Source organism: Equus caballus, chromosome 15 (genome assembly GCF_041296265.1).
Source record: "Equus caballus isolate H_3958 breed thoroughbred chromosome 15, TB-T2T, whole genome shotgun sequence".
Classification (NCBI taxonomy): Eukaryota; Metazoa; Chordata; class Mammalia; order Perissodactyla; family Equidae; genus Equus; species Equus caballus.
The window spans coordinates 12,616,289-12,634,556 of record NC_091698.1 but is presented as its reverse complement, the minus strand read 5'-3'; the positions used below and the strand labels follow the sequence as shown (position 1 = coordinate 12,634,556).

Genomic DNA, 18,268 nt, shown 5'->3' with positions numbered 1-18,268 from the left:
GTTGGCCATCTGTATGTCTTCTTTAGAAAAATATGTATTCATATCCTCTACCCATCTTTTAATAAGATTAGTTACTTTTTTGATATTGAGTTTTATGACTTCTTTTTATATTTTGACTATTAATGCCTTATCAGATATATGATGTGCAGATATTTTCTCCCATTCAGTTGATTGCTTTTTCATTTTCCAAATTCTTATATGTATAAATAGATACTAAGATTGGTGAACCAGAGTAACAATCTCATATGTCAATAATAGTAACAGCCATCTCTTACATAGATTCTGCTCAGTAAGTACTGTAGATATCAATTCTGTAAGCTTACAGTATATACACTTATTCATCTGCGACTAGTAATGGTCCTAGCACTTTCAACATGTTACCTCATTTAACTCTCACCATATCTGAGGTCAAACATTATTATCTTCTTTTTTCATTGAATAGACAGAGAGATGGTGGGTAGAGGATGAAGTGGACCCACAGCCACAGTCCAGCCTCAGAGTTTGGGCTCCTTACTTGGTGCCCCTAGAATATCTAAGAGTTGGCTATTGGTGAGAAGCCAGACTTGTTCCTGTGATTTCACACAACCACAGTCCCTCACAGCATAGTTTGATCCTACAAGCAAAGGGTGTTCAAACTTTCAGAATGGTATTTACCCACATCATGTTTCAGTTACTTTCTTATATGGAATATACCTTCCCAAGTTTTTAGGATCCCACTTGGATCCTTAAACCAGAGATGTTGCTTCTAGTCTGACTTCTACAACAAAATTTTCTAGAAATAAGAGGTGAGATTTATCTTTTTTTTAATGATTTGCTTTTTGTTTTTGCATGGGGAAGTGATTTTTGAAAATTTCCACACTTGATAATAAACGTTATCTATCATCAGAAAATCTCATGACCTTGAACTACAGCAATCTTGCTATGAGTGAAGGATTCTTTTCACCTACAGTTGCAAATTCTTAATTTTCTGGTAATACTGTTGAGTTACAGGTAACTTACAATTGCCAAATCTACAGATCCCTGGAACCACCTCCTGTTAGCACAATTGGGTTGGCATGTACACTCACCCACACACACAGACACAGAAACACAAGCTCACAAATCATTAATTTCTGTTGATAATATCCCATGAACAATCTATTAATCCCAAAGCTCTACCAATCTATTAATCCCAAAGCTCCCAAAGCTTGGTGATCTAGGTGAAATCTCATGGACAACACCATGTTGGTGGCCAACAACACCAAATGGTCAGATTTCATTCTGATGGGATTCGTCAGTCAATCCAAGCACCCAGTTCTGCTTTGTGTCGTCATTTTTGTGGTTTTCCTGACGACCTTGTTTGGAAACACCATCCTGATCCTTCTGGTATACTCTCAAGCCCACCTCCACACCCCCATGTACTTTTGCATCAGTCAACTGTCTCTCATGGACATGATGTACATTTCTGTCACCGTGCCCAAGATGCTGATGGACCAGGTCATGGGTGTGAATGAGATCTCAGCCCCTGAATGTGAGATGCAAATGTTTCTCTATCTGTCACTAGTAGGTTCAGAATGTTTCCTTCTAGCTGCCATGGCCTATGATCGCTATGTGGCCATCTGCCATCCACTCCATTATCCTATTCTCATGAACCACAGGGTATGTCTCCTTTTGGTGTCTGGCTGCTGGTTCCTAGGGTCAGTGGATGGCTTCATGCTCACACCTGTCACCATGACCTTCCCCTTCTGCAGGTCCCGGGAGATCCATCATTTCTCCTGTGAGGTCCCTGCTTTAATGAAGCTCTCCTGCTCAGATACCTCTCTCTATGAGATGCTCATGTACCTGTGCTGTGTACTCATGCTCCTCATCCTGGTGATAGTCATTTCAAGCTCCTATACTTTTATCCTCCTCACCATCCACAGGATGAACTCAGCAGAGGGGTGGAAGAAGGCCTTAACCACTTGTTCTTCACATATGATGGTGGTCACCCTCTTTTATGGGGCTTCGGTCTACACCTACATGTTCCCCAGCTCCTACCACACACCTGAGAAGGATATGGTTGTATCTGTATTTCACACCATAATCACTCCTGTTCTAAACCCTTTAATCTATAGTATTAGGAATAAGGATGTCACAGGAGCTTTAAAGAAAATGTTGAATGTGGGCTCTGTCTTTCAAGAAACTATCAAGTAGGAAATTTTGGTACTAATGGTTTATTTTCCTTCTCTCTACACATCGGAAGTTTAGGACCTTATGCCAATGTTGTTCCTCAGATTATCACACAAGATGTGTTGTCCTATATTCATCCCTTTTGAAGGTATTGTTTTCTTGTACTGGAAAGCTCTTCATTTTTATACTCCTTCTGCATGGAAAATATTTATACAATCACATCAATATTACATTTTCTGAAGTTGATAACTGCACTGTGACTCTATGGGAGAATATTCATATTCTTAGGAAATATATAATGAAAATATTTAGAGAAAAATCATAAGATGTGCAGCTGATGAGTTACAGAGAGAAAAAGTGATGAAGTCAAAGGGTTATAATGTTAATAGGCCAATATAGTTAAAGGGTATTTGAGTGTTAATTGCACCATTATTATTCATGTTACTTTTCTGTGAATTTGAAATTAATAAAAAATAAAGAGTAAAGTATCAGACTTTCTCATTTCTTTGAGTTCCTACTTTCTGCTTGGTGGCAATTTAAATGATGTATCATAGAAATTATGCTCATTTTAATGTGGTTGATCATTACTGTGACAATCCTGTCATCTGCCCACATTTACGGTAGGCTGTGTTGTTCTTCATGGTCCAATCTTGAAGGCATCTAGTGAGTGTTTTACCTCTCTGAGATTGTTAGTAACTTGTGGTAGACTGAGTATCCAAGACCATATAAGGTACTGTGGGAAAAATATTAACCCCATGTGTAAGCTGGATTTAGAGAAGTTTCCCTTCATGAGGTGGTATCTGAGATGATATTTCAAATACATAACTTATTAAACAAATAAGCAGAGGAAGAACATCAAACATTCAATTCTTTATTTCTTCAGCCAACGTTTCTTGTGCTATGTTATAATAAAAATAATAGTTCCTAGCTAAATGAGTTTAAACTCATAATAAAGCATGGCTACTGTCCTCAAGGAACTTGAATTGTAGGCATAGTTTGTACAAATTGTTGTAGTAAAATACATCGATTGTTTTGATGCTCATGTGGAAAGGGCACAGCTCATTAGGACACATCAGCTCTAGCTTTGACATGCAAATTCAGCCAAACAAGGGGGCTGAGAGAAGACCCTGGAGATGAGTGTTGAATGGTGACAAATATTGTTGTCAGATGAGTACACTAAGCTGGGCAGGGGGGCTGTGCTCAGGGAAATGATGCCATGGAAAAGGTAGGGTATGAGCAAAGGTGAGATGTTTGACAAGAAACAGATGTAAGTGTTCCAATAGCACTTCTTTCCTGCTTCAACTTATAGCCTAGTTTCCTGTCCTTTTGTGACCCAAGGTTTTGCAAACAATAGTAAAATGTTCAGACTTGCATTTGAGAAATGTTAAATTGTGGTAATCAATTGGAAAAGTCCAATACTGGAGATAAGGAGACCAGGTGAGTGAGAACAATAAACTGAAGGGTGTTGATCTAAGTGGAAAGGACCATGGCTAAATGCCAGAAGGGACATATGGCAGTATTTGGGGTCAGCAGTGCCTTGTTGAACCTGTTACATAAAACTGCACACGGTTGCACGTCTACAAATTTCCAATTGGCTGTGTCAACCTATGAATTATCAGGTGGTTTCAACAGTACAAATTCCCTTTACCTCTTGACATACTCAATTACTTCATGACTGTAAAATAAGGATGTTTCAGTATTTGGGGAAACAATTTTGGCAAACCAGTTTACATTAATTTTGTTGCAGTCAGAATGAATAAAATTTGCACTCTCTAACGTTTAAAAGAAATGAGAAGTACCCCTCAATTTTCTGAGCTATGATGATACACACATTTGATGATTCCACTTACAACACCCGAGACATGGGGAACAAACCAACAAAATGTGATCTGGAACCATATTCTTCCAAAGATGACATTTTTGCTGTTTCAAGCAAAGACAAAAAAAAGATAAAAATGTTTTCAGAAGCATGACTTTTCAAATAAATTGTTCAAAATACAATTTATTGAGACTTACGTTTCTTCCCCAACCTACAGTGTATCTTCCATAGCCTCTACTAATAAGGATTTAAAAAACTGGGCAGCTTGGAAATTCTTATCGAAATTATATACAGTATATAATACTCAGAATTCCTAGACATGGAAGAACAATTTCCCAGTTCCAGAAATAAAAGAATAAGATGAAGTGTTTCTGGCACTCAAGTGTACTTGCTGACAGTGCCAAACAAGGAGCTGTGCACTGAAGTAGTTTACAGTTTTCACATTTCAGAATGTGTTCATGTTTGTGCTCATGATGCCAACAGTATTTGGCCTGAGATCACTTACACCTCAGAAAAAGAGGCTCTCAGGGTTTTTACATTCTCTAAAGGACATTAAGAACTATGATTGGACTTCTTGCCAATTTTAGAAGTAAAGCAGCAAAGATTAGGTAGAGAAGCTTGCACTGTTTTCACAAGCATTCTGCTTTTTAAAATTTGTTCAAAAGTTTGAAAAAATAGGATACTCAAATTAATTTTTCTATGGATGACTCAGGAAATGGGGCTTAATAAAATTAGATGCATATAAAATCACATTTAACATAATTTTTATTGCCTTATTTCCTTCTTTCCATACCCCCTCAGAATATTTACATTGACTACAACTGACACAAACAGCAGATATTGTCATCATTTTCCTGGTTTGAATGATACTATTCCCTTCCCACTCACTTACTTTACTCTTCTCAGGGCTGACCTCATGGGAATGTGGCCTGTGTGCTTGCATGGGGTCTCACACTCAGAAAGACACTTTGCTTGATTTAATATTCTGTTGTTGAAATCTCAAAATTCTCAATAATTTTATCTCTGAGTATGCATGTGAGCAGGGGAGCTAGGCTAGATGGCAGCATTAGAATGCAGTTTTGGTCCAGCAATAGCACCTGCACTTGTGGGCTCAGGAAGCATGTACATGGAGCAATTGACCTGGCTTCCCCATGTGCACACACACATCTGTGCTCAAAGAATGACAGGATGCAAAGGGACTGTCTGGGTTGGGACATGGAACTAAATGGGTGGTAGTGATGTCAACAGCAGCTGCAAATGGAGCATCAATGGTAGAAGTGGCCACTGCACAGAAGGGAGGATGATCTCTTCTGCCAGGAACAATGACCCATGATGGGAGCGGGGTCTGACTTATCCATCCATCCCAGAGACCATCCTTGTGTCATTAGCAAAATTATTAACTATCTCACCAGAGTTCTAGGACAGGGAATCTTAGGGAACTTAGGATGTAAACTTTGTCCTAAATTGTTGTAAATAAAAGTACACATATAGTCATTGTAATACAGCATTGGAAGTCATTAGAATTCATCAGCAACATTGCAAAGAAAATGTCCACAGGCTTAGAACTTTAAATAAGATGTACAGATAATTTAAAAATTAATATGAAAGATAATCGATGGAAAAGAACATGCTTTTCGTATGAAGTTTCAAAAATAAATCATTAACCAAAGAGAAAACTAACATCATTTTAACATGTAATTGAAATACAATGATAAAATGAATAAACAAGCATTTGAAATATAAAACCATTTCCTATGTCTTATACAAAGTCCACAAATTACCATAAATTTGAGAGGAATCATTAAAATACCATACATTAAATTTACACTTAAAATTAAACTCAGATTTACAAGAAATTGATTTATATTGAAATTGATGGGTTGAAATCTACTCATAATAGAAATCTTTTCAGAAGAAAATTCTCCTTGAGTTATCAGTTTTACATGTATTTACAAGCTAGTTTTGTCCAGATATGAGTGATTTTCTTCTGATCTAGATTAATTTTACTACTTGAACCCTATGCATAAAATATTTTTACTTACTATTTATGATTAGTGAACTTATAACCAGGTCCTGGGTACATAAGCAAAAAACTCTGTCTACATTTTCACAGTGCATATTCTTTGAATCACTCTTCTTAGGGCCCCCATCACCTCTTTGTTTCTCAGGCTGTAGATGATGGGGTTGAGCATTGGGGTCACAATGGTATAGAAGACAGCCAGAATCTTGTCCTCCATTGGAGATTGGGGGGACCTTGGGCATAGATAATTGTAAACAAAGGGAGCATAATAGAAAGTCATCACAGTCAGGTGGGTGTTTCAGGTGGAATAGAACTTCTTCCTCCTTTCTGCTGAGTGCATGAGGTGGACAGCAAGGAGAACGCAACCATAGGAACATGTAATTCCAATAAAAGGAAACACAAGAAAGAGGGTGGTGCTCATAAACACTGTGTACTCATGAACCCAGTTATCCATGGCAGGCCAGAGTCAACATGGCTGGGACATAACAGAAGAAATGGTCGATGGCCCTGAATAGACAGTAGGGGATATGGAAGACATATGCGGTGTGGGCACAGGAGTTGATAGAGCCCATTATCCAAGATTCTATTATCATCATCACACACACTCTTTGGCTTATATGAATGGAATAGTGGAGAGGAAAGCAAATAGCCACATAACGATTATAGGCCATAGATGTCAAGAGCAGTGCTTCTGCAATTGGTAAAGTCAAGAAGAGGAAGCTATGAATCCCACATTCAATGAAGGAGATAGACTTGTTTCCAAACAGAAAATTGGAAGCCACTTTGGGGACAATGGTGGAGATGTAGTTCAGGTCCATGAGGGAGAGCTGACTAATTAGGAAATACATAGGACTGTGGAGATGACTGTCTGGGAGGATGAGAAGGATCTCAGACAAGTTGCCAAGCAGAACCATTAGGAAAACGAGAACAATGAGAATGAAGAGGACCAGGCCAGTTATTGATGGTGGAAACAACCCCGATAAGATGAAATCAGTGGATATTTGATTATAATTTTCCATGGGGCATTGACATGTTTTTTTCCTAGAGGGAAACACAAGAGTAAGTTAAGTGTAAAACTATAAGCTATTAACTTTCTAACCTTAAAAAACTATAATTTTTAACTTGTTATTGCAGTCAGTGTATTATTTAAAATTCTACATCTCTTCAATGAAGAACAGAACTGATTTTGGAAGAAAGAAAACTTGTTTTCCAACCCAGAGATTAAAATTTGAATATGCAAACATTTGTTGCCAAAGAGTTTTCCAAGAAATCTTTAAAATTATTTCAAAAACATTTCAATTATTATTTTATTAGGATAAGTATGTTTTACTGTCCGACACAGACTCACATTTCAGCAAAATCAGACGTTGTATTCAAAACATAAGCATAGAAAATCTATGTAAATTTATACATTGTAGAGTTTTAGTATCAATAAATTTTTATGACCCTTAAAGGATGATTTTTCTATCATATTTAAGCCCTAAAACTTACCTCTAAAACTACAGTAGCCTATCAGCTCATGTTGACGCGATATATTTCTTTCTTAAGTCTACTTGGCAAAGTAAAAGTCAAATCAAATTTTCCTGAAGTCAGGTATTATCATTTGTTTCATTTGTTCTGAAATGTAGCATGAATCCTTATTGTCCAGTTCACTTACAGAAAGTCATCCTCTTCTGCCTCCTCATTTAGGTTCTAAATGCTGCAGTTAAAGAAGACGCTTTACTGGAACATCTAAACACACATTCATTGTAGCTCTCACGACTCTGCTCAAGCTCTTCCAAATAGCATGTTCTCTGTTTCTCTAACATGTATATAATATTATACATTGCTTTATGAAACTTTGTCTTACTCATTCATTTTTTCCTTTTGTTTACTTGTATTTAATATTGTTTCCAAGTCTAGATAAGTGTGTGAATTTAAGTCCATATATTTGTCGTCTCTCCCTCTTAAAACTCAATTCTTATGATAATAAAGAAACAGATATTTTATAAATTAAATGACAGTAAGTGAGCAAAAGACACAGTGATAGATGAAATAGTTCAGGACGTTGGAAATAAGGAATTTGGATAGAGAAATGGCCAGTTACTTAAATGGAAAACAGGAAATGGCACCTTGAGAGTCTTCTTCATGGAAGTAGGAGGAGGAATTATCAAGAGACATTATAAGTTAAGAAAATACACACAGTATGTGATGTTTCAGTCTTAAATATTATTTTAAAGCCCAATGTTACCAGACTTTTAAGGAAGTTCCCAACATGAAGGAGGAAGATTCACAAATATGCATACATACACACACAAACCCACATACCTATTCACACGCAATCTGCACAAATATAAAGTGAGTTATATGTGGTCGGGAAGATTCAGAAAGAGAGTGCGTTTTTAGGAAATAAGATTGCTATATTCAAAGAAATATGAAACATTATTAATCCACAATATAAATATTATTAGATATATAAAAATGAGTACCATGGAACAAGAAAGTCTTTTGCTAATTAAAAAAACATAATAATTGATTTTAAAAATTAAGTGAACGTTTGAAAGGCAAAGTGAAAAAAATCTACCAGAAGTAAAAGAAAACAACAGCAGCATCAAAACATTGCCATTTTGAAAGTTTAAGAGAATTAGAGAATTAATATAGGGAAACAAATCTACGCTTTTTGTCATTCCTAGAAATGGACGTAACAAAATAATAATGGAGTTAATATTACCAATGGAAAACATTTTTTGGAATTGATATATATATATATATATATATATATATATGATCTGTCATATTCAACAGCATGTACAGAATATAGAAAACTAAATAAAAAATATTCTATTAAAATATATTTTCTTGAAAATTATAAATATCTTTGTGGAAACATTTTCTGAAAATTATCAATATTGCCAATACATTTATGGCCCTAAAAGCACCTTGACAGAGAAAATAGCAATAATAATGAAACAAACTATATATGGAGTATTAACCAAAATATTATAAGGTTTTAAAATAATTTATACTTTTATATTATAGAAATATATACTAGAAGATGGGACAATGCTCTCAACTTTGCCACCCCAGGTACAAAGTGAGATGTAACTATGTTGAAAGGATGAGAAAAGGGAAAAAGAACTGGAGGTGGTGGTATGTGGAGAAGGAAAGCCTCCATCCACAGTGGTCAAAAGATGATATATGATGTTTATTAATTATTAGAAGATAAGTATATTGGCAGAAAATACATGGAAATAGAGGATAAAGGTGGTAAAGCAATATGAATTATTTGCCTTGGGGATCTGTAAGGGTGGGTTACGGGAACATAGTTTTACTCTGTGGCTGCTGAAATCATATTCTTGCATTACATGAAAAAGATACTAAAGTGATGTAAAATTGATGTCACAGTTACAAATTTACCTCACAACTAACATTATACTCATTGTGAAAGACTGAAAGCTTTTCCTCTAAGATCAAGAACAAGTAAGGATGCCCACTTTTGTCACTTCTAGTCAACATAGTACTGATGGATTAAATAGAACAATTAGGCATGAAAAACAAACAAAAAGACATGCAAATTGGTAGGAAGAAGTAAAACTATCTTGGTTCAAAAACAGCAGAATCTTATATGGAGAAAATTCTAAAAAGTCCACAAAAAAGTCTGTTGAAATAATAAATTCAGCAAAGTTGCAAGGTATGAAATCAGTTCTGTTTCTATACACTAATAATGTAAGATCTTAAGAAGAATTTAAGAAAAAAATTACATTTACAATGTCATCAAAAACAACAAAATACTTAGGAATAAACTTAACAAGGAAGGCAAAAAAATTCGTGCACTGAAACAAAAAACATTGCTGAAAGAAAGTGAAGAAGAGATAAATAAATAGAAAAACATCCTTTGTTAATGGATTGGAAAACTTAATATTATTAAGATGACAATACTACCATAAACAAACTTCAGATTCAATGAAATGCCTATCATAATCCCAACCAGGTTTTTTGCAGAAATAGAAAAATACATCCTAAAATACATATGGAAGCTCAAGGTACCCAAATAGCCAAACAGTCTTATAAAAGAATTAGAAAACTAACTCTTTCCAATTCAAAACTTACTACAAAACTACATTAACAAAAAAAGTGTAGTATTGGCATAAATACAAATAAACCAATAAAATAGAGACACCAGAAGAAACACTTTCACCTATGTGGTCAAATAACTTTTGACAAGGGTCTGAAAACCATCCAATGGGGGTGTCTTTTCAACAAACATTGGCGAGAAAACTGAATATCTACATGCAAATAATGAAATTATACCATTACTTGGCATCATACACATAAATTCACTTAAATGGTTCCAAGAGCAAAATTTAGAGCTAAAGTCTATAAAATTTTAAAATAAAACCAAGGGGAAACATTTCATGACATTGGGTTTAGTTATGTTTTACTAGATATGACACAAAAACATGTGTAATGATAAAAATAAGGATTAATTGGACTTAATCAAAATTATACTATATATCAGAAGAGATTAGTAAACAATTATAACATCAAGTCTGGAGAGAAAGATAGCATCAAATATAACTGTAATTATCTTAACTTTGTAAGAAACCTACAATACAAAAAGAGATAACTTGTGACAAGAAAAATAGAAGGAGAAGATAAAAGGACAGAACCTACAAAGGTCAATGGAGAAAAAAATGCTATAAGCATGAAAAAACTGTCTCATTTATAGCATCTTTTATGTAAACTTTATGGTAACTATAAAATAAAAAATTAGAGCAGACTCACAGAACATAAAAAAGAGGAACCTGAGAAACACATCACATAAAACACCAAAGCGAAGTGGCAGACAGAAATACAGGGAAAATGAATGAATAGAAATATAGAAAAGCCAGAAAATAAAAGATAAATGACACTATTAAGCCCACATATATCCATAATCACTCTAAATGTAAGTGGATGAAATTTACCAATCAAAAGACAGAGAGGGTTGGATGGACTAAAATATAAGAGCCAACAATATGCCATGTCCAGGAAACGTATCTCAGCTATACAGGCAAACACAAGCTCAGAGTGAAGGGATAGAAGATGATACCCCAAGAAATGGCAACCAAAAGAAAGCAAGTGTAGCCATACTTATATCAGACAAAATAGACTTCAAGACAAAAGATAGAAAGAAACAAAAATGGGCATTAAACAATGATAAAAAAGACATTCCACAAGAATAACATAACATTTATTAATATATGTTCACCTAAAATAGGAACAGCATAATATATAAAGCAACTAAACAGAACTAAAGAGAGAAATTCACAGCAACACTATAATAGTAGGGGACATTAGCATCCCAGTTACATCAATGGATAGATTGTGTAGATAGAAAGTCAGCAAGAAAACACTGGCCTTAAATGAAACACTAGACCGGATCGACGTAATAAATACATATGGACTATTCCATCCCAAAGCAGCAGATACATATTCTTCTCAAGCACACATGGAACATTCTCAAAGATACACTCTATGTTGGGAAAACAAACAAGTCTCAATAAATTCAAGAAGATTGATATCATAAGATTGTTTACTGATCACAATGATATGAAAATAGAAATCAACTACAAGAAGAAAGCTACAAAATTTACAAATATGTGGAGATTAAAAATACGATACTGAACAACCATTGGATGAATGAGGAAATCAGAGGAGAAGTTGCAAAACAGTTGGAGACAAAAAAAAAAAGAAAAAGAAAATATAGCATATCAACACTTACGGGATGCAGCAAAAGCAGTACTAAAAGGAAAGTACATAGAAATGCAGGGCTGCCTGAAGAAACAAGAAAAATCTCCAATAAACCATCTAACATTACTAATTACCTAAAATAACTAGAAAAGAAGAACAAACAAAGCCCAAAGTCAGTATAAGGAAGAAAATAATAAAAATCAGATCAGAAATTAATGAAATATACACTAAAAAGACAATAGAAGTGATTAATCAAACTAAAAGCTCATTCTTTGAAAAGGGAAACAAAACTGACAAACCTTTATCTATACTCACAAAGTAAAAGAGAAAGAAGGCTGAAATAAAATCTGAAATAAAAGAGGAGAAATTACCATAAATACCACAGAAATGCAAAGGAATATAAGAGAATACTATGTAAAGCTATGCACCAACAAAGTGAATAACCTGTAAGAAGTAGGTAAATACTTAGAATCATACAAACTCCCAAAACTGAATCAAGAAGAAATAGAGAATATGAATAGGCCAATCACAAGTGAATATATTGAAACTATAATAAAAAAACTTCCCAAAGTATCAGACTCCAGGATGAGGTGAATTCTACCATATATTTAAAGAAGATTTAATAGTCATCCTTCTCAAAATATTGCAAAAATTGAACAGGATGGAACACTTTCAAACTCATTTTATGAAACCAACATTATCCTGATACCAAAACCAGACAAGGATAACACAAAACAGGAAAATTACAGGCCAATATCACTGATGAACATGGATGCAAAAATCCTTAAGAAAATATTAGCAAAGCCAATACTAACATAGATTAAAAGGATCTTACACCACAATCAAGTAGGATTTATTCCAGGGACACAGGGATAGTTCAACATCTACAAGTTAATCAATGTGATACATCGCATTAATAAAATGAGAATAGAAATCACATGATCACCTCAATAGACAGAAAGAAAACATTTGACAGAATTCAGCATTCACTTAAGATAAAAACTCTGAATGACATGGCTATACAAGGAAAGTAATTTAACATGATAAAGTCCATATATAACAAACCCACAGGCCATATACTCAATGGTGAAAAAATGAAAGCCATCCCTTTAAGAACAGTAAAAAGTCAAGGATGCCCTCCCTTGTCAGTCTTATTCAATATAGAATTTGAAGTCCTAGCCATAGCAATTAAACAAGAAAAGGAAATAAAATGGATCCAAATTGGAAAGAAAGAAATGAAACAGTCAATATTGAAGATAACATGATTCTATATAGAAAATCATAAGGAATATACAAAAAACGATTAGAAATATTTAACAAATAACGTTGCAAGGTACAAAATCAACATGTAAAAATCAGTCGTGTTTCTATGCACTGATAAGAAACTAGCAGGAAGAGAGATCAAGAATACAATCTCATTTACATTCACAAAAAATGAATAAAATAACTCAGAATAAATTCACCCAAGGAGATGAAAGACCTATGCACTGAAAACCATAACACATTGTGGAAAGAAATCAAAGAAGACATATAGAAATGGAAAGATATTCCCTGCTCTTGGATTGGAACAATCAACAAGGTTAAAATGCCCGTATTTCTTAAAGCAATCTACATATTGAGTGCAATCCCAATCAGAACCCAACGACATGTTTCACAGTAGAACAAAGAATCCTGAAATTCATATGAAACAGCAAAAAATCTTGAATATCCGAAACAATCCTGAGGGAAAAGAACCAAGCTTGAAGTAGCACACTCCCTGAATTCAAAATATACTGGCAAGCTATAGTCATCAAAACAGCACAATTTTGGGGGGGAAACAAGCACATAGATCAATGGAACAGAATTCAAAACTCAGAAATAAAACCAAACAACTATGAATAACTAATCTGTGACAAAGGAGCCAAGAACATACCATGGATAACAGACAGTCTTTTCAATAAATGGTGTTAGAAAAATTGGACAGCCACATGAAAAAGAATGAATGTACATTATCTTAGAATATACATGAAAATTATCTCAAAATGGATTAAAGCCTTTAATGTAAGACATGAGACCATAAAAGCCCTGGAAGAAAACATAGGCAATATGCTGTTTGACATTGGTCTTTTTGTGTGTGTAAGGAAGAGTGGCCCTGAGCTAACACCTGTTGCCAATCTTCCTTTACTTTATGTGGGGTGGCCCCAGAGCATGGCCTGATGAGTGGTGCTAGGTCTACACCCAGGATCCAACCTGCGAACCCCCAGGCTGCTGAAGTGGAGAATGTGAAGTTAGCCACTACACCACAGGACTGGCCCCTGACATTGGTCTCAGCAGAGTCTTTTTGAATACCACAACTGGTGCAGCCACTATGGGAAGCACTATGGAGTATCCTTAGAAAATTAAGAATAGATCTACCGTACGATCCAGCTATCCCACTGCTGGGTATTTGTCCAGAGAACTTGAACATGCAAAGGCCTAAAGATACTTGCATCCCTATGTTCATTGCAGCATTATACACAATAGCCAAGACATAGGAGCAACCTAGGTGCCCATCAAGGGTCGAATGGATAAAGAAGATGTGGTATTTATACAAGGTAGAATACTACTCACCCATAAGAAATAACGAAACCCAACCATTTGTGACAACATGGATGGCCCTTGAGGGTATTATGCTGAATGAAATAAGTCAGAGGAAGAAAGTCAAATACCGTATGATCTCAATCATAAGTAGAAGATAAAAACAACTACAAACAAACACATAGCATTGGAGATTGGATTGGTGGTTACCATAGGGAGAGGGGGAGGAGGGCAAAGGGGGTGATTAGGCTCACATGTGAAGGGATGAACTGTAATTAGTTATTGGGTGGTGAACATGATGTAATCTACACAGAATTCAAAATATATTATGATGTATATCCGAAAATAAATTAATTTTTAAAAAGATGCTTGGTATTATTAAAATATTAAATTTATTGACATTGCTTTCATGTTAATATGTGATCCATCCTGGAGAATGTGCCCATTGCATTTGAAAAGAATGCGCGCTCTGTGGTTTTGGGATGGAATGTTCTGTATATATCTACTAAGTCCATCTATCTAATGTGTTGCTTATGCCCGATGTTTCCTTATAGGTCTTCTGTTCAGATGATCTATCCATTAATTGAAGTAGAGTGTTAAAGTCCCTCACTATTAGTGTTACTATTTCTCCTTTTATGTCTGTTAATAATTGCTTTATATATTTAGGTGCTGCTATGTTCGGTGCATATATGCTTATAAGTATTATATCTTCTTGTTGGATTTTTTCCTTTATCATTATGTATTGCCCTTCTTTGTCTGTTATTTTTTTTGTTTTAAAGTCTCTTTTGTCTGCTATAAATATTGCCACCTCAGTTTTTTTTTCATTAGCATTTCCATGGTGTTTCTTTTGCCATCTCTTCACTTTCAGTTTGAGAGTGTTTTTAGGTTTGAAGTGTGTCTTTTATATGCTTCATATACATGGGTCTTGATTTTTTATCCATTCAGTCACCTTATGTCCCTTTTTGGAGTATTTATCCCGTTTCCATTTAAAATAGTTATTGTTAAGTGTATACTTCTTGCCATTTTATTACATTATTTTCTGAGTGTTGTAATAGTTCTCTGTTCCTTTCTTCTCCTCTTGCTCTCTTCCCTTGTGATTTGATGGATATCTTTCATATCACATTTGGGTTACTTCTCAGTGTTTTAGTATTTATTATAAGTTTCTGGTTTGTGGTTATGATGAGGTTCATACATAATTACCTATAAAAATAGCAACCTATATTGATGGTCTCTTAAGATAGGCCTATTATGGAAAACTCTGCATTCTTACTCCCCTCCCCCAACATTTTATGTTTTTGATGTCATATTTAACCTCTTTTGTTTGTGAGTTTATCCCTTATACTCTTATCATGGAAATAGTTAATTTTAGTACTTTTTGTCTTTTGATCTTCATATTAGCTGTATAGGTGGTTGAACTACTACGTTTAGTGTGTATTTGCCTTTACTAGTGATTTTTTTCCTTTCATAATTTTCTTATTCCTATTTGTCATCTTTTGTTTTTCACTTGAATAAATTCCTTTAGCATTTCGTCTAAGGGTGGTTTAGTGGTGACAAACTCCTGTAGGTTTTGCTTCTCTGGAAAACTCTTTATGTCTCCTTCAGTTTTGAAAGATAAATTCATGGGGTATGGTGTTCTTGGTTGTACGTTTTCTCCTTTCAACACTTTCAATATACTGTGCTGCTCCCTTCTAGCCTCTAAATTTACTACTGAGAAGTCAGATTATAGACTTATGGGGATTCCTTTGTATGTATCTTTTTTACTTTCTCTTTCAGCTTTTAGGAGTCTCTATATTCAATTCTGGACATTCTAACTGTAATTTGCCTCGATATGGACCTTTCTGGATTCATCTTTTTTGATGTTCTCTGCACTTCCTGTTCCTGGATATCTGTTTCCTTCCTTAGGTTAGGGAATTTTTCAGCTATTGTTTCTTCATGTAGGTTCTCTGCCCCTTTGTCTCTCTCTTCTCCTTCTGGGACACCTATGATACAGATGTTAGTGTGCTTGATGCTGTCCCAGAGGTCCCTTAGACTGTTTTTCATTGTTTTTAATTCTTTTTTTACTTTCTTTCCAGCTTGGGTGATTTCCTCCACTCTTTAGTCAGCTCACTGATCTATTCTTTTGTGTCATCTACTCTGCTGTTGACTTCTTCTAATGAATTTTTTCCATTATGATATTCTTCAGTTCTGATTTGTTGTTTTTATGTTTTCCAGTTCTTTGTTGAAGTTCTCACTGTTTTCACCCATTCTTCTCCCAAGATCATTTAGCATCCTTATGAGTATTAGTTTGTACTCTTTATCAGGTAGATTGTTTATCTCTGTTTCATTTAGTTCTTTTCCTGAGGATTTTCCTGTCTCTTTTTTGGAATATATTCCTTTGTCTTCTCACTTTGCCTACTTCTCTGTGCTTATATCTATGTATTAGACGGATCAGCTCCCAATGTGTCCTTATATAACAGATACATTATGGAGCCCAGTTATTTGATTTCATCTTGTCACCAGTTCCTAATGTTGCAGGAGTTTCCCCTGTAAAGGCTACATGTGTCCTTCTGTTGTGGCAGGGTTACTCTTGCTGTGGATTCTGAACCCCAGGCTGGCTGGTTGTAATTCTAAGCTGTGTGCAGCTCCTATGGTCACTTTATTCACATCATTGGGTGGGAAAAGCCCCAGCACAGCTGCCTTCAAGGTCTAATAGCACATAACTGCTACTGTTTTGCTGTTAAGTGAGTCAGACACTCATCATGGTTGGTTGCTAGACTCAGGGGCTCACAATTGCTGTAGGCCTTTGGTCTCAGAGGCTGTCGTCAGGTTTGTCAGGTGTGCAGCTGGGTGGAGCTGTTCCTAGGCATGGCATTGCAAAATCATTTCAGGTGTTGGAGTGTGGGGCAGATACCCTGTGTGGCTGTTTGAGATGGCCAATGGCACAAGTCTGCTGCCACCGACAATCCCCACCACCTATGGGTCCACACATCCAACCAATGCAGTCCTGTCTTAAGTGCATTTCCTGCCATGCCAATACTGACTCACTCAACTCACTGCAGAAGTCCCATACACCCCACCTACATGGTCGCATAAGTTCCCTGCAGGCCTTCTGGTGAGCAGGACCAGTCCTTCAGGTGGTCGGCCTGCCCTGGCTGAGCTGGATTAAATCAGAGCTCTAATGGCTGCAGCAAATCCCTGCACAAACAGGAGAGGAAGAAATCCAATAGCATCTGCCAGTGTCTGTGTCAGCAAGCTTGCATTACATCACAATAATAGCTGCTGCCAATGTCTCAGTCCCTGTGTAGGTGGGCACAGCTGTAGCATGCCTCTTGGAGATGTGCTCAGAGTTTATCAAGTCTCTTTTACCAAAAGACTATGCACCTTTCTTTCTGGTGATTTGTGTTGGTTTCAGGAATGGGTCAACCTGTGCATAGCCCCGCTAAGAGCAGACTTTTCTTTCTCTTATGTTCAATAGCTTTTCTGGGGGTATACTGATTGGTTGTAATAGCCAGCAAAGCCACATATTGTGGCATTCATCTCAGTTGTGCTTAAGTCAAAGGCTGCTTATTGTGGCAGAGCACTCCTGCTCAGTTCCACCACTCCTCCAGGAAAGGCTTTGTATCTTAGGTTTGCTCCTGGCCATGAGTACTGTGGCTAGAATGTGGTTTATTCCTCAGTAGAGGGATATTTCTGTCTCTTGCACGTCTGTCAGTATTGCCCCTTGTTGTGAAGATTCTTTTTATCCAGTTTCCGGTTCTCTCTGAAAGGTAATTGTTCCATTGGTAGTTGTAGATTTGTTATGTCTCCAGGATGAGGTGAATTCAGAGGCCTCCTACACCACTATCTTTCCAACAATCTCCTATTTGTTATAAAATGTTTTATTCAATCTTCTTGTTTGTTATTGGTCTGTTCAGCGTTTCTATTTCTTATTGATTTAATCATGGTAGGTTAGATGCTTCTAGGAATTTATCTATTTCTTCTAGTTTATCTAATTTGCTGGTGCATAATTGTTTACAATAGTCTCTAATGATTCT

The 18,268-nt window shown here is 35.8% G+C and overlaps 1 protein-coding gene and 1 pseudogene across 1 annotated transcript; one reads left to right on the top strand and one right to left on the bottom strand.

The window, feature by feature from the left end:
* The first annotated feature begins 1,209 nt into the window (after positions 1–1,209).
* Positions 1,210–2,172, top strand: LOC138917733 (olfactory receptor 2T29-like). Its single transcript, XM_070235927.1, has one exon. The coding sequence runs from the start codon at positions 1,210–1,212 to the stop codon at positions 2,170–2,172; it is 963 nt and encodes a 320-aa protein (XP_070092028.1).
* On the bottom strand, positions 6,067–7,006 carry OR2L57P (olfactory receptor family 2 subfamily L member 57, pseudogene; annotated as a pseudogene).